General features: G+C 40.8%; 1 protein-coding gene across 1 annotated transcript; it reads left to right on the forward strand.

Moving 5' to 3' along the window:
* The first annotated feature begins 16,860 nt into the window (after positions 1-16,860).
* On the forward strand, positions 16,861-20,115 carry LOC124594996 (glycine-rich cell wall structural protein-like). The gene is made up of 2 exons (XM_047133540.1): positions 16,861-16,906; positions 19,209-20,115. The coding sequence occupies exons 1-2, from the start codon at positions 16,895-16,897 to the stop codon at positions 19,884-19,886; spliced, it is 690 nt and encodes a 229-aa protein (XP_046989496.1). The 5' UTR covers positions 16,861-16,894; the 3' UTR covers positions 19,887-20,115.
* Positions 20,116-21,003: the final 888 nt, after the last annotated feature.

Genomic DNA, 21,003 nt, shown 5'->3' on the forward strand with positions numbered 1-21,003 from the left:
GCGTAGGAAGCAAAAACTACTAAACCATGCCGCAATTGGAGCTTATGACAACTTCTTCTAGCCTTTCCAGCACGTTAAAGAAGACATATCCATAGCATGGAAAGCATTTCCCGATGGTTTAGGTGAATATATTAATTTTTGTTTCTAATCAATAAAATCGCTTGTAGAGTCCTTTCAGTGCAAGAACAGATAAAAATCTCTTATGAAACAATTAATTCAGTGGAAAATAATATACAACACAAACAGAAAATGCTGAAGACGCTGGAAATCAGCATGAGCACGCTTTTCTGCCGTGTGTAGGTTTTCTCAGACTCTGATAAAGTGGTAATTGTTCGAACGGTCCTTCCATTCTCTTTATTTGAACAAAAATCGCTAGTTGGAAATTCGTTAAAGATTGAGAGTTCGGTGCACAACGCAGACTTCTCTCACCTAGCAGCGCATACATGATCTCTTCAGTTCCATTCTGAAATAAGAAAGAGCAGTCCACTACGATTCAATGTTCCTTCGGACACGCGTACATGGCTGAGGAAACAGGCACTGCAGTGAGTACATCTGTCAATAAATAGTGGAATTCGAAATTGTGAATATGAACCAGCATCGGTTGTATACAAATGATGATAGTGAAAATCTTTGCCGGACCGGACGTGTACCAGGATTTTCAGATTTACGCGAACAGCCACCTTAACCGCTTCGGCTATCCATGCACGAATCACGGCCGTACAGAACCTTCCATTTATCATCTACATATCACAACTTGTGTTCGTACGTTAGTTATAACGGCGAATAATTACGAAAGAGCAGTGCCTGTTTTATTAAGAAGTACGATGTAGTGTTCCTTGAGACATGCATGCACGTATTTTTTCGTATTTATTCGTCACTACCAGTCTCCTCGACTCTCAAAAAACGCCCCTCGACTCTCAAAAAATATATCATTACTCGACGGGAAATACATAACGCGCAAGTGCAGGTTGTGACACGTGGACCACGACATAGGAAGTTTGGGACCGGCCCTGACATTTTGAAATACCTACGCTGTTCCCAAACTGTCTCGCAGATAAATGTGTCAGCTACAGTCAAATTGCCACATGTTCAAGCCAAATAACTAACTTTGGTGCTCATTTACACTTTGTATTATCAAGGAATAATTGTCGAAGGCGCAGGTTCTCATAAAAGCCATAAGGTATACAGCTTCACAGCCATGTCGTATATAGAGGAGATGCTTGCAGTTAGTTGCGTAGTATCTTGGAAAACACGAAGAAGATAATTTGCTTGGAATATGTATCAGCTCTGTCGACCCAGAAAGAAAATTTTGTGCAAGTGCATCATGATCGAAGATCTCTATAACGACTTACAGTTTCCCATTAACAAGTTGTGACTTCGTAAGTCCCTTAGAAACTGAGCTCAATTAAGTTATTAAAGGAGGTTTTATGAAGACTGTGACTCAATAACATGCAATCTACTTCGTTGTAGAAATTTATGTCAGCAGAAAGAGAGCAGATCTACATCCACATCTACACCTCATGGATACACTGCAAATCTCGCTTAAGTGACTGAAAGAAGGGTCTTCGAACCGCCTTCACAATAATTCTCTATTATTTCACTCTAGAACAGCGCACGGGAAAAACTAACGCCTATATTTTTCGCGAGTTTCGTTTCCCTTATTTTATTATGATGATCGTTTCTCCTTATGTAGGTCGGCGTCAACAAAATATTTTCGCATTCAGAGGAGAAAGTTGGTGACTGAAATGTACTCTGTTAATCCTGTCTGTTAAAGATCGCACATCTCATAGCAGGAATATGCTACAATATCCTACGCATCGTGAGAATAAGATCAGAGCAATTACTGCACGCACAGAGGCATTCAAAAAATCATTCTTCTCCCGCTGCATACGTTGATGGAACAAAATGGTTCAAATGGCTCTGAGCACTATGGGACGTAACAGCTATGGTCATCAGTCCCCTAGAACTTAGAACTACTTAAACCTAACTAACCTAAGGACATCACACACATCCATGCCCGAGGCAGGATTCGAACCTGCGACCATAGCAATCGCGCGGTTCCGGACTGCGCGCCTAGAACCGCGAGATCACCGCGGCTTGATGGAACAGGAAGAAACCCTGATAACTGGTACAATGGGACGTACCAGATGCAAATGTAGATGTAGTACTCCAAAAGAGGACAGACAAGCGTAGTGTAGGCAGTCTTTTTAGTAGATCTCTTGCGTCTCTGTTTTAGCAGATTTGTTCTGCCGATAAAACGCAGTATTTAGTTCGCCTCTCCTACAATATTTTCTATGTTCTTTCTACATTATGTTGTTTGTAATTGTAATTCCTAGGTGTTTAGCTGAATTTATGACCTTCAGATTTGATTATTTTTTGTGTAACCGACGTTTAACGGATTCCTTTTAATCTCATGTGGATGACCTCACACTTTTCATTATTTAGGTTATGTGCCTATTTTCACATCGTACAGGTAGTTTTTCTAAATCGTTTTGGTATTTGTTTCGATCTTCTGACGACTTTATTACACGATGAACGACAGCAACATCTGCAAACAACCCAAGACGGCTGCTCAGATTGTCTCCTAAAACGTTTATATAGGTAAGGAATAAGAGATGGCGTATAACACTAGACTTGGGCGACGCCAGAAATCACTTCTGATTTATTCGATGACTTTCCGTCACTTACTACTATTTGTGCCTTGCCTGATAGGAAATCACGAATCCAGTAGCGTAACTGAGACGATATTCCATAAGTACACAAATTGATTACAAGCCGCTTATGAAATACAGTATCAAAAGCCATCTGGAAATCTAGAAACACGTAAGCAGTCTGAAATCCCATGTCAATAGCACTCAACGCAATGGGTGAGTAAAGAGCTAGTTATGTTTCACCAGAACGACCATGTCTAAATCCGTGTTGCTTGTGTGTCAATACATCATCCTCTTAGTGGTAGTTCACATTGTTCAAACACAATATATGTTCCAGTATCCTGCTGCGTATCGATGTTAATGATATGGGCCTCTAATTTAGTGGATTACTTCTATTGTCTTTCTTGAATATTAGTGTCACCTGTGCAACTTTCTAATCTTTGGCAACGGGTTTTTCGTCGAGGATGCGGTTGTATATGATTATTAAGCATGGAGCTACTGCATCAGCATACTCTGAAAGAAACAGTAGGCACCGGAGGACTTTCTTTTATTAGTGACTGAAATTGTTTCACTACTCCGAGAATCTTTAAGTAACTTATGTTGGCAGCCATTCTTTATTCGAATACTAGAGTATTTCTTTTGTCTTCCTTGGTGAAGGACTTTCGGAAGGCTGTGTTTAGTAATTCTGCGCTAGAGAACTGTCATCGATAGTATTTCCATTGCTACCGCTCAGACAAGGTACTGATTGTGTCTTCACACTAGCATCCTGTACGTACGGCCAGAATCTTTTCGGATTTTCTGCCAGGTTTCGTGACAAAGTTTCGTTGCTGAAACTATTATAAGCATTTTGCATTGAAGTCCGTGCTAAATATAGTGCTTTTTGTAAAGGATTGCTAATCTTGGGGATTTTGCGTCCTTTTAAATTTAGTACGTTTTTTCGTTGTTTCTGCGACAGTGTTCTAATCTGCTTTGTATACTATGGGGGATCCGCTTCGTCGTTTGTTAATTTACACACATCGAAAAAAGTTTTCTATCACCCCGGTTCCCAGAACTCCTGAAGATAGATAATGACTGTGGATATTGCATCACAGACACAGTCCCTTTCACTGTTCAGACGTGTAACTAAACCCGGCCAAAGATGTAAACAACCATCCATGAGCAGCGGCTACTAGACGCAGGGGGTCCGACAGGTGATCAGACGCGGTTCGATGGCCGTCCGCATTGTTACTTTGTGCCGGGAAGGCTCTCAAGAAGGGAATTGTCCAGGTGTCTCGGTGTGCACCAAAGCGATGTTGTTCGTAAATGGAGGAGACACAGAGAGACAGGAACTGTCCATGAAATGACTCGCTCAGGCCACCCAAGGTCTTCTACTGCAGTGAGTGACCGCTACCTACGGATTATGGCTCGGAGGAACCCTGACAGCAACGCCACCATGTTGAATAATGCTTTTCGTGCACCCACAGGACGTCGTGTTACAATTCAAACTGTGCGCAATAGGCTGCAAATGCGCAACTTCAGACCCGACGTCCATGGCGAAGTCCATCTTTGCAATCACGACACCATGCAGCGTGGTACAGATGGGCCCAACAGCATGCTGAATGGACCGCTCACGATTGGTATCCGGTGCCCTTCACCGACGAGTGTCACTTATGCCTTCCACCAGACAATCGTCGGACACGTGTTTGGAGGCAACCGGGTCAGGTTGAACGCCTTAGACACACTGTCCAGGAGTGCAGCGAGGTGGAGGTTCCCTGATATTTTGGGGTGGCATTATGTGGGGCCGACGTACGTCGCTGGTGGTCATGGAAGGCGCCGAAACGACTGTACGATACGTGAATGCTATCCTCCGACCGATAGTGCAACCATATCGGCAGCATATTTACGAAGCATTCGTCTTCGTGGATGACATTTCGCGCCCTCATCGTGAGGATCTTGTGAATGACTTCCTTCAGCATAACGACCTCCCTCGACTAGAGTGGCCAGCATGTTCTCCAAACATGAACCCTATCAAACATGCTTGGGATAGATTGAAAATGGCTGTTTATGGATGACCTGACCCACCAGCCACTCTGAGGGATTTACGCCGAATCCCTTTGAGGAGTGGGACAATCTGGACCAACAGTGCCTTAATGAACTTGTGGACAGTATGCCACGACGAATGCAGGTGTGTACAGCAATATGGACCACCACCTCTGAAGGTGTCGCTCTATGGTAGTACAACATGCAATGTAAGGTTTTCATTAGCAGTAGAAAGGGCTTAAATGATGTTTATGTTGATCTCTACTCAAATTTTCTGTAGAGGTTCCGGAACTCTCAGAACCGGGGTTATGCAAAACATTTTTTCTTGTGTGTATTTGGTATAAAACTCTCAACTGCTGTCGATACTATTTTTTCGAATTCTATCCAAGTCTGGTCTACCCTTACACTGTCAGTAACTGTGACTATGAGAACTGAATGGCACACAGTGAAGAAAAACCTACAGCAAATCTTCATCAGAGTGTGCAATACCTTCCAGAAAGGATGTCGAAAAAACAACAAAATTCGCCATGTACTGCGAAGAAGACAGAAAAGGCTGAACATTTTGCCTCAGGTAACGCTAAAATATTTTATGTCACTTTGTTTCACGATGTTAATGAATCATCATGTTTGAAAATCTTTATTTTGAAAAAAAAATGTCAGTATACGACTTCAGTCACATTTTTCTGTTGAATTGGAATGAAACTGACTATCAGAAATAATTATCTCTTGGAGTAACAGAATACAGTGACTATTTTTATCGGTTGAGCGTGTCTGTGCATCAACATTAAAGTAAAGTGAAATATAGGTAAAACATCGTGAACCTAAAGGCTGGTGCAATCCTTCCACTTCACACTACATTAGTAACTTACGTGTCTGCGACACTTCCCCGTCGGTCTCACGATGTCCAACAGGGTGCATCTTATTTCTAAAGTTTGAAACTTCATTTCCCTTATCCCCAATTTGCTTCCATTGTTCGAAATATTGAGTTGTGTGCAATTTGAGCTCAATAATATATTGTACAGAAGTAGCTGACTGATCAATGAGTTGCCTAATTTCAACTTAATTATTAATATTATTGTATTAACATTATCAATAAAATATAAAGTTATTTTGTACCTTATTTGTGAAGCAAGTATGACGAGATATATTACATTTCGTTATAAAAATTCGTATTCTTTAATTATGTCTCTCTTTACGCCCTTAAAATATATGGCGACACTCAGATAAAACCAGAAATATAACCTACTATTGTTTCTCCTGTACTATAGATTTAGTAGTGATCGTACATTATCGTAATTTTACATTATGTCGACACCACTTTAATAAATAGGTTTGACGAAATCATTTTCAGAAATGGTTCTGAGTACTATGGGACTTAGCATCTGAGGTCATCAGTCCCCTAGAACTTAGAAATACTTAAACCTAACTAACCTAAGGACATCACACACATCCATGCCAGCGGCAGGATTCGAACCTGGGACCGTAGCGGTCGCACGGTTCCAGACTGAAGGGCCTAGAACCGCTCGGCAAATCATTTTCAGCCACTGAACGGAATCTGACTTTAGGATCTCTTCACTCAAACTGAAACTTGTGAAATATACTTGTATTTTATGAAGAACAAACTTTTTATCTGATTATTGATAATTTTTGGGATCTGATTGATTGCTACTTCAGTCCTTCGTGCTGGTTGTGGCTAACCCTTCAATGCACTGATCATGTCCGTTTGTGATACTGAAGACTAATTAGGATCAACAATGACTTAACAACAAAGCAGAATATATATATATATATATATATATATATATATATATATATTGTAAGTAGGCTGTTTAGGTTTTTTTATTACTAACGCCACCTCTGTATGAAAATCACTGGCTGTGCTGTGTGCAGTCTGTGGCTGCTTTGCATTGTTGTAATACTCGCCATTGTAGTGTTAGGCAGCTGGATGTGAACAGCGCGTAGCGTTGCGCAGTTGGAGGTGAGCCGCCAGCAGTGGTGGATGTGGGGAGAGAGATGGCGGAGTTTTGAAATTTGTCATGAACTGCTATATTTATATATGATGATATCAAGGTAAATACATTGTTCGTTTTCTATTAATATCTTTCATTTGCTAACTATCCCTATCAGTAGTCAGTGCCTTCCATAGTTTGAATCTTTTATTTAGCTGGCAGTAGTGGCGCTCGCTGTATTGCAGTAGCTTGAGCAGCGAAGATTTTTGTGAGGTAAGTGATTTGTGAAAGGTATAGTTTAATGTTAGTCAGGGCCATTCTTTTGTAGGGACTTTTGAAAGTCAGATTGCGTTGCGCTAACAAAATATTGTGTGTCACGTTAAGCACAGTCGTGTATAAATTGTTCAAAGGGGACGTTTCATACTATATATATATATATATATATATATATATATATATATATATATCATTCCTAATATATATATATATATATTAGGAATGATTTTTCAGTTTCTTTAACCACAGTACAGTACACATTTTACAACCTGGTAGAAGAACCGTGCTTCGATATCCACCTTGCATGCTGAATACCGTAGCGATTGGAGCATGAAAATATATTTCCCGAAATGTCGCTTCAGTAAGAGGAATCGTAGTTAGTTACGAAATTCCAGCGTAATCTCTCTACGCTGGTGTTCTCTCAGATTATATCCAACGAAATCGAGGACTCAATACCTATCGACTTGATCCAACTGTTCTTCGACTTTTCCATAATGAATTCCAATTTGGAAATGTGGTAAGGTCTTATTGGACCAATCTTCTGAGGTCATCGGTCCCTAAGCCTACACACTACTTAATCTAACTTAAACTAACTTACCCTATGAACAACACACATACCCATGCCCGAGGGAGGACTCGAACCTCCGACGGGGGGAGCCGCACGGACCGTGACAAGGCGCCCGAGACCGCGCGGCTACTCCGCGCGGCTCCAATTTGGAATTTATTAACACTAATTCCAGATCAACCATTTGGAAACAAATTTATGTAGTTGGAAACGTGTTTCTGGAGTTCATCTTTTCCTCAAAAATGCTTCTGAAAATTATTTGATGTATCTGATGGTAAATAAAAGAGGTCTATTTCCAGAAAGGTTTCAGTTCAGATGCACGCAATTGTAAAAGCACCTTGTTGTGTCAAAAATTAATACTTTGACGAAAATGGCTACCCCATTCAGCGAGTGTTTCGTAGACAGTTTTTACCGCTCTGTTCCGTACTAACTAAATCGAATGAAATATTGCTCAGATTACCAGCATTAAATAAAAACTGGATTTTTATTTATTTACTTTTACTTGCAAGTCAATGCATGTAATGTTTATGTTAGAAATAAATAACTTAGTGAATTGTTGATATTCAAATTCGTCTCGCCTTCGCGTCTTCACGGCTGTCTCTGCTCGCTCAGAAACTGTATCAGAAACTGGTTATCGAGTCCATACGTGAAAACCTTGTTTCTGCTTTGGATCGTTGACTGTTCAGAAGCTTAACTGTCATGTTCAATAATAATTATCAGCAAAGTTGACTTGAGAGTAGTCTGTGCCTTTCTATAAGACAAAATCCTCAGCTACGTCCTATAACTTAAAAAATAAAAAAACTTGTTCTTTTCGACTATGAACCTTCTCCGACCTCCCTTTCCTACATTGTTGATACAAAGCTAATGTTGATATTCTGTTTCTCAGATACCGTGTCGGAATTCCAAATTTTTCCCAACAAATCATCACTTTTCAAATTGTTAGTGTGCTACTTTGACGCATAATTCAGTTACGCAAAAAAAAATTGGAAAAAATCTATTAGCGTTTCTTTGATTGCTGGAAGTCTGCTTCCAGTTGTCTCACATGAGTGTCACCCGAGCGAACATATTTCCTCGTGCAAACGAACGGAAGAGGGAGACATTGTACTTGCTACGACTGCTACCTTCCCACGAAATTGAAAGATTTCTAGTACGGCACGGTTGGATTGTAAAGAGTTCCGCTCTACACACCTATCAATCTTAGGGTCACTGATCTGTAATGCCACAAGACCAATACTGAAATAGTTCAGATCATTACTGAATACTCAGTTAAAGAAATTGAAAGATGGTAAGATGTGTAGGTTATGTTGTAAATTTATCCCTCAGAAGTAAGTGATTTTTATGGATTTTTCTATTTCGAAGGCACAGGACATCATTTCACCTTATCCTACCGAGCCCAAAGATCGTACAGCTTATTTTTAACTGTAATGTAACCACACCTTGTTCTATCCTAAGGAAAATTATCAAAAATTTGTGAAAGAGACAAATACGAGCCACTGTGAAGCTCAGCGAACCCTGATCAACATCAGTTGACTCAGTCCTTGAACTCATACATTAGTTTCTAACCAACGTTAGTCTGCTGTAGGTCAGAAAGCCAATGAAACGTTTATGTCAGTTTATGGCGACGTCTACTCCACCTTGTGGCTACAGAAACGCTGCTCGCGGGTGAATCTGCAGCAGTCGTGTTTAGTGATGTACCACTACAGTTATTTATGGCTGCGGAACAACGTTTCGATTTGGAATAGTTTCGACTCGAAGAAATGTCTGTGGTTTCAAATTAAGAATTAAAAAATTTTCCTATTCATAGTGTTCTCCCAAGAATCTGTCTGTTGATTGAATTTTAGCTCATATTCGAAGAATGTTAGACGTTGAAAGAGGTCACTTTGCTATGAATCAGAGCTTTTGGAAAGTGAAATTGTCAAGTGAACTTGAGAGTAGTATGTGCTTTTCTCTAACACAAAATCCGGAAGAGCTCGTCAACTAGCTGAGGTGGATACCTAGCTGCTTGAGTGATAGTAAAACAAACCTTCAAATAAACACATTAACGATGATTTTTCGAGAGGTTTCCATAAAAATCACTATAGAAAGGACTTCAGATTATGAGTAAAGTGTTTTTTACGATTTCTAGGACAGCATGGTGGTCATACATTTGCTCCATTCCACGCAAAGTGGTCCCCCCTCAGATACTTAGATTTTGTTAAAATTTTGTCTGCAGGTATGCTATGAGATCAACGGAAGACATATAAAGTTCTACCCGACACATTCCACATTTTTGTGAGGACCATTCCCTTAAGTGAAGGGTGAGAAATCGGTTCGGCGATGTTACGAACATTTCGGACAACTTTAGTGTTCTATTGTAGCAAATAATTGTGCTAGACTTGCAAAATTTAGCTCAGTTTATTTATAATAATATTATCCATACAACTGAAAGCCCCCACCTAAATGGTTAGTGGGTCCTACAGTTTACTACAATTCCACATGCAGATGATATACAGTGATGTTTCTTAGTTCTAATGGACAAGTGACTACGTTATTTCTCTAAAAGGAACTACAAGAAATATCTATTATCTACTTGAACTACACAGTATTGCAGCGTTACAGGTGTGCCAGAAGTATAACAAACCTACTACCGCTGGCCTGCTCACCGAGCTAACCGCAGTGGGCGTGCCCCTGGCGCTAGGCTGCCCCTACAAACTGTACTATCGCTTCAGGATCTTCAAATGGCCAGTCTGTATCGTGCTCTTTAAGTTTTGTGTCATTCGACTCATTAGTTTTTCTCGAAGCGGGCGGTACACTAGTAGTCAAGATATTTCATCGCAGCTTGATCTTTTCGCGTAATTGGTTTAGAAAACTCTTCTTTTGCACTTTTACTGCCGTCTGGAAGATTATAAAACATATAAAATTGATTACTTTTGGGTTCATAGTTTACGACATACATTTTAAACTTGAAATTAAAAGTGTTGACTTACCTTCACTAAAATTGTGAGATCTGTTGAGTGGAAAAAAAAAAAGTTTCTTGTAAGCCCTTTTACCTCATAAGGGACGCTTGGTCAATATATAATGTTAGACATTTTTGCTTGTACCTCTGAAGACGTACAATTTTCTAGTAAATTTTCCTACGGAAGTCAATTTTTCAAAATATCATGTTCCAAGATCACATAAACGGTTTGTTTGCAGTAGCACATGCATGGGCCAATTTAATATACCTTGAATGAAATATGCAACCGAGTGACTGAGTAATTGACCTATTTTTTATAACAGGGTCACATAAGGAAAAACGTGAAACATGAGTTCCTCCCAGCGTATTAAATGTTCAAATAATTTTCGGGAATGAGGCGGGGTGCATTCCATGGTAGCTGTTTATCCTGCGGCATTTCCCCAAGTTATCTGAAGAATTAAGAAAGTAACCGAGTGTTTGGTATCTGCGTACATCAGTCTTTCAGCGCATCATTGGACGGCTGGTGTTACTGTATGTTAACAACACATCTTATTAATTCACATGTTAGGGTAGTTAGGCACAGTGGGTGGAATATAGCTGACAGCCTCGAGTAATGTATTATAGTACAAATAACGTCTCCACATTACAATGACAGATTTTACCATAGTATTAAACAATTTAACTACGTCACATCATCTGAACTATTTTGTCACTGGCACAAGAGGTCTCCCGCCTCCCTCCTAATGTTGATCTATCCCAGCATGGTTCTACACCCAAAACATTGGTCCCATGTACATTTAATCACTTTGTGTGTCTTTCCTAATAATATACCTAAGTCGTAGGCTGTCTGGTTTTAGTGCAGTAATTACGAATATGTAGTTCGACACTATCCATAGCTCTCGTCTTTCGTTAAGGTTTTAGCATTTTACAGTCGCATGTACATATTAAAACTGGCACTGCTTAAATTTCATGGAGATGATGTATGACAAATTTTAAAAGTAACTATAGATTGTTTGATACTGCATTTCGTACAGTTGTGACCTATGACATGTTTATTCAGGGGCTTAAAGCTGGTATAATGTATCACTGAAATCGAATTCAAATAAAATGGGACGGATAAACATAACTGGAGGTGTCATCCATACTATATATAGACTGTTTAAAATGTTAACAAAAACTTATTCCTGCAAGTTACTGAATATGAAGAAGACTTACCGAGCAAGTGTAGAAGACTTACCGAGTTGTACTTTTAGTGATCTGGATGTTTCAAGTTGCCATTTGCTGAGCAGTGAATCCAGCGAACGGCTACAAGATGTTGCAGACTCCTCCTCTGAACATAAGCAACCTGTTGTTGCGTCGATCTGGACTTCGATTCAGTGACGAATCTACAATTTGTCGCTGTCATATAGCGAATTTGCTGCCTAGGTCAAAGAGAAAATTTCTCGGTCTGGCAGTGAAAGGGTTTTCTACGTAAAAGAGTGCTGTCCTTATTCTACACACTCCCTTTTAGATTAGTGCATTTTGTCAACGCTCTTTAAATGTCTGTACCTGTCGTAGCACTGGTGTCGTAACACATTTCTTGTTGAAACATCATAGCAGGTTAACATTGTGTTTCAGAGCGAGACTTGAACTCGGGACCGTTGCCTTTCGCGGGCAAAAGCTCTACCACTGAGTTACCCAAACACGACTTATCAACCCCCCCCCCTCCCCCCTCACAGCTCTGCTTCGACCAGTAGCTCGTCTCCTACCTTCCACACGTCCAAACTTGACAGAAGCTCTTCTGTGAACCTGGAAGACTGGCACTTCTGGAAGAAAGGATGTAGCTTAGCCATATCTCCGCAATACCCTTTCTTCCAGTGCTAGTCATCCAGGTTCGCAGGACAGCTTCTGTCAAATTCGGAAGTTTGGAAGGTAGGAGACGAGGTACCTGCGGGAGTAAGGCTGTGAGGGGCTGTCGTGAGTCGTGCTTGGTTAGTTCAGTTTGACCCCGGAAGGATACGTCAGCATGTTCTGTCAGAGTGTTAGCTGTTCTCTGTAATATATACTACTGGCCATTAAAACTGCTACACCCAGAAGAAATGCAGATAATAAACGGGTATTCATTGGACAAAGATATTATACTAGAAATGACACATGATTACATTTTCACGCAGTCTGGGTACATAGATCCTGAGAAATCAGTACCCAGAGCAACCACCTCTGGCCATAATAACGGCCTTGATACGCCTGAGCATTGAGTCAAACATTGGGTGGCGTGTACAGGTACAGCTGCCCATGCAGCTTCACACGATACCAGTGACTGGCGTATTGCGACGAGCCAGTTGCTCGGCCACCATTGACCAGACGTTTTCATTTGGTGAGAGATCTGGAGAATGTGATGGCCCGGGCAGCAATCGATCACTTTCTGTATCCAGAATGTCCCGTACAGGACCTGCAACATGCAGTCGTGCATTATCCTGCAGAAATGTAGCGATTCGCAGGGATAGAACGAAGGGTAGAGCCACGGGTCGTAACACATCTGAAATGTAACGTCCACTGTACAAAGTGCCGTCAATGCGAACAAGAGGTGACTGAGACGTGTAACCAATGGCACCCCATACCATCGCGCCGGGTGATACGCCAGTATGGCGATGACGAATACACGCTTCCAATGTGCGTTCACCGCGATGTCGCCAAACACGGATGCGACCACCATGATGCTGTCAACGGAATCTGGATTCACCCGAAAAAATTAGGTTTTGCCATTCGTGCACCCAGGTTCGTCGTTGAGTACACCGTCTCAGGCGCTCCTGTCTGTGATGCAGCGTCAAGGGTAACCGCAGCCATGGTCTCCGAGCTGATAGTCCATGCTGCTGCAAACGTCGTCGACCTGTTCGTGCAGATGGTTGTTGTCTTGCAAACGTCCCCATCTGCTGACTCAGGGATCGAGACGTGGCTGCACGATCCGTTACAGCCATGCGGGTAAGATGCCTGTCATCTCGACTGCTAGTGATACGAGGCCGTTGGGATCCAGCACGGCGTTCCGTATTACCCTCCTGAAACCACTGATACGTTATTCTGCTAACAGTCACTGAATTTCGGGGAACGCGAGCAGTAATGTCGCGGTACGATAAACAGCAATCGCGATAAGCTACAATCCGACCTTTGTCAAAGTCGAAAACGTGATGGTACCTATTTCTGCTCCTTACACGAGGCATCACAACAACGTTTCACCAGGCAACGCCTGTCAGCTGCTGTTTGTGTATGAGAAGTCGGTTGGAAACTTCCCTCATGTCAGCACGTTGTAGGTGTCGCCACCGGAGCCAACCTTGTGTCAATGTTCTGAAAAGCTAATCATTTGCATATCACAGCATCTTCTTCCAATCGGTTAAATTTCGTGTCTGTATCACGTCATCTTCGTGATGTAGCAATTTTAGTAGCCGGTATTGTAAAAACTGAGTGAAAGGATCAACAATGAACTTCAACAGGTATTATGGTACTTCCGGGCCGAACAAATGTAGTGAAAAATAACGAACCAGATGAAATCAAGAGAAAAAAGTTGGTAGAGCACCTGCCCACGAAAGGCAACCCTCCCAAGTTCGAGTCTCGGTCTGGCACAAAGTGTTAATCTGCCAGGAAAGAATATGGTTCAAATGGCTCTGAGCGCTATGGAACTTAACTTCTGAGGTCATCAGTCCCCTAGAACTTAGAACTACTTAAACCTAACTAACCTAAGAACATCACACACAGCAATGCCCGAGGCAGGATTCGAACCTGCGACCGTAGCGGTCGCGCGGTTCCAGACTGTAGCGCCTAGAACCGCTCAGCCACCTCGGCCGGCCAATCTGCCAGGAAGTTTCATATTAGTGCACACTCCACCGCACAGTCAGTATTTCGTTCTGAATTTTGATTGTTCTCCAAACGTGTTCGAGGCAAAAGTTTATTTAGATCTATGAACAGCAGATCAGAATGTAACAAATCTGATTAACAGGTTGGATGCCCCACGATCATAGCTGCAAAGGCACTAGAGTTTCATTGTCAGTCAAAGTTTGTGAGGCAATTTCAGCATCCTGATGGATGATAAACTTTTTGAAACCTTGACCATTTTAGCGATTTTTCCGGCAGCTGTCTGGTAAAAACGTAACTAGAATCACCTTATGATATTCAGTTTGTTAGCTTGTTAGTCGGAAGGCCGTCTTTTGTGTCCGGAGAAAATTCTCTCCACAGTACATGGATTTGACTTTGCCATGGATGTATGGAAAAAATATTTTCTAAACTTCTGCCATTAGTATAGCACTTGTAAGAGCGCAACCCGTTTTAATAGTTGCGTTAAATAAATCTATATCAGTGGGTTCAGTGAAGCCAAAAGGAAATATTGCGGTTTTCTTCATAGCTAAAAAAGAAGCTTTCGAGAGAAAAAGAGTTTTTGTTACAGGAGAAACGACACTGACGCGTTTCGCCCTTCTGGGGCATCATCGGAAAATCTATGAGACAAAAAGAGAAAATAGTATACGATAAACATGATATCATACTGAAGAGGTATACTGGAAATTAAAAAAAAAATGTGGTTTGTAGGTCTGATGGAAACGAGATATCGTTTCTAAAGCCGTAAGTGTGGTTGTGTACCGTCTCTGCTTTTGCAACTGACTCCGATGTGTTTAACGTAAAGTTTTTTTGTGGTTTCTCGCCACACCGTAGCTCTCAATAGCTGAATCGTACCGTTATTTGTCTTTTAGGTACACGGAACGGTTCGAAAAGATGTGACGAATGCAAATTTTTCATAGTATGAAAGTAAATTCTCTAGTTACTTCTTTAATTTCCGGTACAGCTCTGCAGGATAGGACCATATTTATATGTATAGATTTTCTGATGGTGCCCCAGAAAGGGGAAAGGCGCCAATTAAAGTATTGTTTCCCGACCAAGCAAGAGTGCTCTTCTTTCGAAATACTACATACAGTTGCTGCATCAGATACGTCATGGAGTGGGAAGAATTATACATCTTCAGCTGTCACTATTTGCATACCTCCTGTAAAGTCTTGCACACAGCTTATTGAATAATGTGTGCATTATTCGTGAGTATATTACAGATTCTCTACAACTGATACTGTTCCAAGGCTAAGATGTTACCATGAGTTCGAGAACAGAACACAATCGCCCTAAGAAGTGTACTGGAATTCACTTAAAGCTGTTACGTTTCTGGCACGTTGTCGTGGATCCGTGCTTTATGCACCGTAACCAATCAGCTCGAAAAATTTTAATTTCTCTTTAAAAACAATCCAAACATTCATTTTTGCCTTAGCATTTGATAAACATTCAACAAATAACAAATAAACCTCATATCTCTCGAAGAGCCACTTTCCCGATTAAATTTCATTTAAAATGTATCAAACATTCTTTTCTCATACATCAGTGGCGTCACTATTTCACACATCTGTAACTATAGATCACCCATAACAATATTTTACACCTTGTTGCGGTTTGCATCTGGTTTGTAACGTTATTCAAGTGGGTCTCCTCCAAAGCAGCATAAATTACAGCACTTTTTGATAGTACCGTGAGGCCGTTCTGTGCAGGAAACCTTTTGCTCGCTGTATTTTATACCTGATACCTTCAGAATTTCTTATTCCACTCAACACTTACAAAAGCCTTCAGTATTTCTGCAAACGGTATAAATACAGTTTTGACTTTCTTCAGAATAATGTATATTCTAAGCAGTAGAGTCAGTAATTACTCGTGTGGGATAAATGAATATTCGTACCAGACAGGGATACAAATCCAAAGTTCCTGTGCTGCAAAAGCCATCAGGATTCAAGTCCCGGACTGCCACGAATTTTCGATTGCCACCACTTTCTCGTATTAAAAACAATGAATTATAGGTTATATGTGAATGAGTGCCAGGTGACTGAGATCTTTCCAATGCAGAATTTCACAAAACCAGTTCTCAACTTACACTAAACGAAATACATTTAATTCTAGCTAAAGCTGTAATCTCTCTGACACGCAATTTAACTAATTAACTCTTTTCCTTTACAATGGAATCGCCACACACCGTCAGGTGGCTTGCGGAGTATGGATGTAGATGTAGATGTAGAAAAGCATGGTTGTGAGAAAAACTTTAGAAATTTTGAGGCTACTAACTTGTTGCCCGCGAGAGGCTGAAAATATCAAAGTGTGAGACCAATCAATATCAGTCCAAGATCGTGATATGATACTGAGTCACATTTCTCCTTTAAGCAATGTAAGCACCTTCAGCACCACCCCTGACAGCTGTTACATCATGGACCATTAAAAGAAAACACCTAAATGTAAGGTCGTCCATCTTCCCTAGTAGGATGTGCTACCGTTCTACTCTGGAGAGAGTGCGTCACACATCGCAAAGCAGCCACCGCTTGGGTGGGCCGAGCGAGAAGTGGGGGCAGGGAGAGTTACAGGTAGGAGTGGACGGGGTATATAAACTGCAGTGAAACCATCTACCAGCATCAGTCATTGTCTGCTCACCGTACCATCTTCACCAGCGGCAATGAGGATCCTGGTAAGAATTCGTACTCTCTCTTGCTAATATTTGTTAAAGTTCTTAACATTAACTAAAAATGCAATTGGCAAGTATTACACTTTAAATAGCCCATGGTGCAGTTATTCTGATACGTAAGGGAAGGGAAAAATGTAATAGTCGATTTTGGCTCAACGTTTACTGCCAGGTCAGTGTAAAAACAGTTTAGCCTTTGCCTCCTAAATAGTACCTTTTATAGCTTTCCTTATAGTGTTTTCAGACACTGGTAATATTAAGCCGAAGGAGGATTGTCGAAGCGTTAAGTAGATCATGTCGTCTCGAAAGACAGTGAAGAAGAAACCTTTCACAATGAAGACGGAAATGTCAACCCCAATTGTCGTATTTCAAGTTGCTTCACACATTGTACATTCGTAAGGAGAAGTTCTATAATGTCTGACGACAGTCACGAAAATGTGCTAAACCCATGAAATCGTTTGAGATACACATATTTAATTACCGAGATGTTATTTTGAGAAAGCTAAATCTACGCGTTCTATTTTCTTATAAACATTTTGATAATTCGGAAAGGAGAATCATCCTTCAATATATTGTCAGTTGCAGTATTTTGTAAAATTTCTTGGCTGTCAACGAAACTTCTTATTCCAGTTATCTTTCGACAGCAACACTGGCAGGGTTATTTTCGATCAAAGAAATTATTTAAGTTTTATGGAACTGTATTATGGTTCGCCTTTAAAAAGCATATAGTTTATGAAAAACAGTAAATTTTATTCAAAATTCCAAGCTATAATCTTTTACACTATTACTATATTTTTGCCGTTTTGGGCAGTCTGTGACCTTTACTCTTAGAATGAAAGAATTAAAGTAATATTTAGTATTTCAATGCATTGGTACAGATGACAAATATTATATTAAAAAAGCAATCAATGAAGTCTTATAATTTGTTTTTGTTTCATTTGAGTCAGTATTCTTTTAATGTGACCTTGTGTCTTTCTTTAAATGGCAAGTGAGAACTGAAGCAGATATGCAGTTAGTATCAACACGTAAATGTAGTCGTTCAAAGTTAAATTTTACCGACGTTTAGAAAGAGAAAATCTGGCAAAGCTTATGATACAAGGCAAAGGAAAACAGTTATTTTCATCGGTCATCGTGACTGATACAGATAACGACTTAAATTTGTCTTGGATCTGGAACCTTTTATTAAAACAACTTACAACTTACACTTTAATACCACTAAATTTGTAGCAGTGAATTGATCGCCCTCTCTCTAGTGAGAATGTACTTCAAAGTATTGGGTTGGAATAAAACTTACTGCAACTGTAGGGGGTATAAAGATTCTTCCTTCCTTTCATCTGGGCAGTCATTAAAAATAACTTAAATGATGAAATTTGTGGTAGAATAATGCTCTGCTCACATTTCCTCCACTCTCATATTGGACTAAGTACAATTTATTAAATTTTTATACATTAATTCTTCGCTATCCATTTTCTCAGTGAGTTTCTCAATTTTTACACTCTACGCAATAAAGATATATTTGTCACTTATTCTTCCTTCATCTGGAGCATTTATTTAGTCATTTGTGTGCCTCAAAATTAGAGACCGTGGATTCTAGAGTCTTCGAGAAAACACATGTGTAACGTTGGTTTTTAATACAGCTCTTTGGCCAAACAGTGATACTTCAGAGAAGTAATTTCTTAATTATGGAACATCCTATTACAGACAGTTATATACCACACTTCGAGAGTTAATAATACTTAGGTGCATTTTATATCACACAACTTCCTTCTTGTGTTTCATATGGGCTACTGAATCTATTTCAGAAATGAAATACTGTCATAAACTGATAAAAATGCAGTACTAAAATAAACTGAAATAACGTCATTTTCACATGGAGAAGAAGTGGCGATATTTCAAAGTTTTATTTACTGCAGTACATTTTGATGTAAAATACCAAAGCTACAACTTCCGCAGTACGAAATTACTTTTGTTACTGTCATTTGAGAATTATCTTTGCGATTTTTTATCTGAGCCATTCATTGGTATTCACCATTTCCAGATAAATAGATCCCACTTGTACTGAAAATAATGCAAGGTTTTGTTTCCCAAATGGTAGTGTGTGACATTATATGACCTACAGGCACTTTGTCAGCATCAGTTTAAAGTTCTCATTATACTACTTAAATAAGACTGAAAATAACACTCCAGCAGGCACATATCCGTTCAGATTTATGCTGCTCACATCACTGAAATACATATGTCACAAAACATCTGAATCTACAATACGTTTATTATTATTTATTAAACTTTTTTGGATCGTGTGTTCCAGGTGTGCGTGTTCTTGTGTGGTTTGGTTCTCGCTGAAGAGAAGCAGGTAGAGAAACGGGGGTTGATTAGCTCCCTGGGTGGCTATGGAGGTGATGGATATGGAATAGGCGCCAGCAGCTACAGCAGTGGCGGGCTCATCGGTGGTGGTTATGGGGGCGGCTATGGAGGCGGCTACGGAGGCGGCTTTGGAGGCGGCTATGGAGGTGGTATCAGCTCTGCAGTTGGAGGTGCTCGAGTCACCAACATTGCCATCACCAAGCAGGTCCCTGTCCCATACCCTGTAACCGTCCAGCGTACTGTCCCGGTGCCAGTCAAGGTTCCTGTCACGGTGCCAGTCAACAGGCCGGTACCGGTGCCCGTCCCACAGCCGTACCCTGTCCCCGTGCAGAGGCCAGTCCCAGTACCTGTGAGTGTCCCTAGCCCAGTCCCCGTACCAGTACCACAGCCCGTTGTCGTCAACCAGCCGGTACCTGTCGTCGTGGGAGGCGGAGCTGGTATTGGCGGAGGTCTCGGAGGCGGTTACGGCGGTGGCTTTGGTGGAGGCTACGGAGGAGGCTACGGTGGAGCCATCGGCGGTGGCTACGGTGGAGCCATCGGCGGTGGCTATGGTGGTGGTTACTCTGCAGGCATCTCTGGAGGCTATGGAGGCTATGGAGGCTATGGGAAATATGGACACTAACGTCAGTAGCTGACCTCAACGTCTCAAACGAAACACAACGCCAGAAATTCATTGTTTTTGCTTTACATACGTCTGTATAGCAGAAAATAAATGAGATTTGATACAAAAATTGTGCTAATGCTGTATTTCTCTTGTATCAAGTATGCATTACTTTGTTACTCCGTTCTTATCAGTATTACAGTTTCTTGTTTGTATCTGACTTCAGTAAGTGAACTGATTTATTGACAAATATAAAGACTCTGATTTAACACTTTCACTAACGAGACCAGAGAATATGTTCACAAATATGTTACTACTTTTCCTATGATTTAAAAAAGACAAAATTATTCCAATACTGTTACTAGTACAAGTACGAAGAACATCACTTACGAGAAATGTGCGTAGGATGACAAATTAGTTTGTTGCCTACCTTCGCTGGTATTGATACTACATACCTGTAAACAGACTTATGTTCTGTAGAAACAAAACTTTTAAATTTTCAGAAACAGTCTCGTGGTGTTAACCATGTCCAGAAATATATGAAATTACACGAACTCATGAGATATTCATGGCTACATTACGCGTGCAGCACTCAATAACTTAAAGCGCCTCAACTAAAAAGTAGCAGCATTACTCACAAACGTTAGTGGAATTGTGAACTTCTTAAAGAGGGAAACAGACATGGCACGCTCTTCTTGACATCTTAAAAATAGAGGATGGAATGTCACTGAGAAATTTCTACTGGATCACAACGGAAAATTTCCATCGACATCCAGAGATGTTTAGGGACCACACTTCGAAAATTCCAGACTGTCAGTTTCTGCTTCTCTAACACTTGTACTCACAATTGCCACTCGTAATTCACTGTACATTCTTCGATCAAGCCGGCCGGAGAGGCCGAGCGGTTCTAGGCGCTACAGTCTGGAACCGCGCGACCGCTACGGTCGCAGGTTCGAATCCTGCCTCGGGCATGGATGTGTGTGATGTCCTTTGGTTAGTTAGGTTTAAGTAGTTCTAAGCTCTAGGGGACTGATGACCTCAGAAGTTAAGTCCTATAGTGCTCAGAGCCATTTCAACCATTTTTTTTCTTCGAACAATGGGCAGTGAGTTAATTGACTTCGAAGTATCATAAGCAGTC

The sequence above is a fragment of the Schistocerca americana genome, chromosome 2, assembly GCF_021461395.2.
Source record: "Schistocerca americana isolate TAMUIC-IGC-003095 chromosome 2, iqSchAmer2.1, whole genome shotgun sequence".
Lineage (NCBI taxonomy): Eukaryota > Metazoa > Arthropoda > Insecta > Orthoptera > Acrididae > Schistocerca > Schistocerca americana.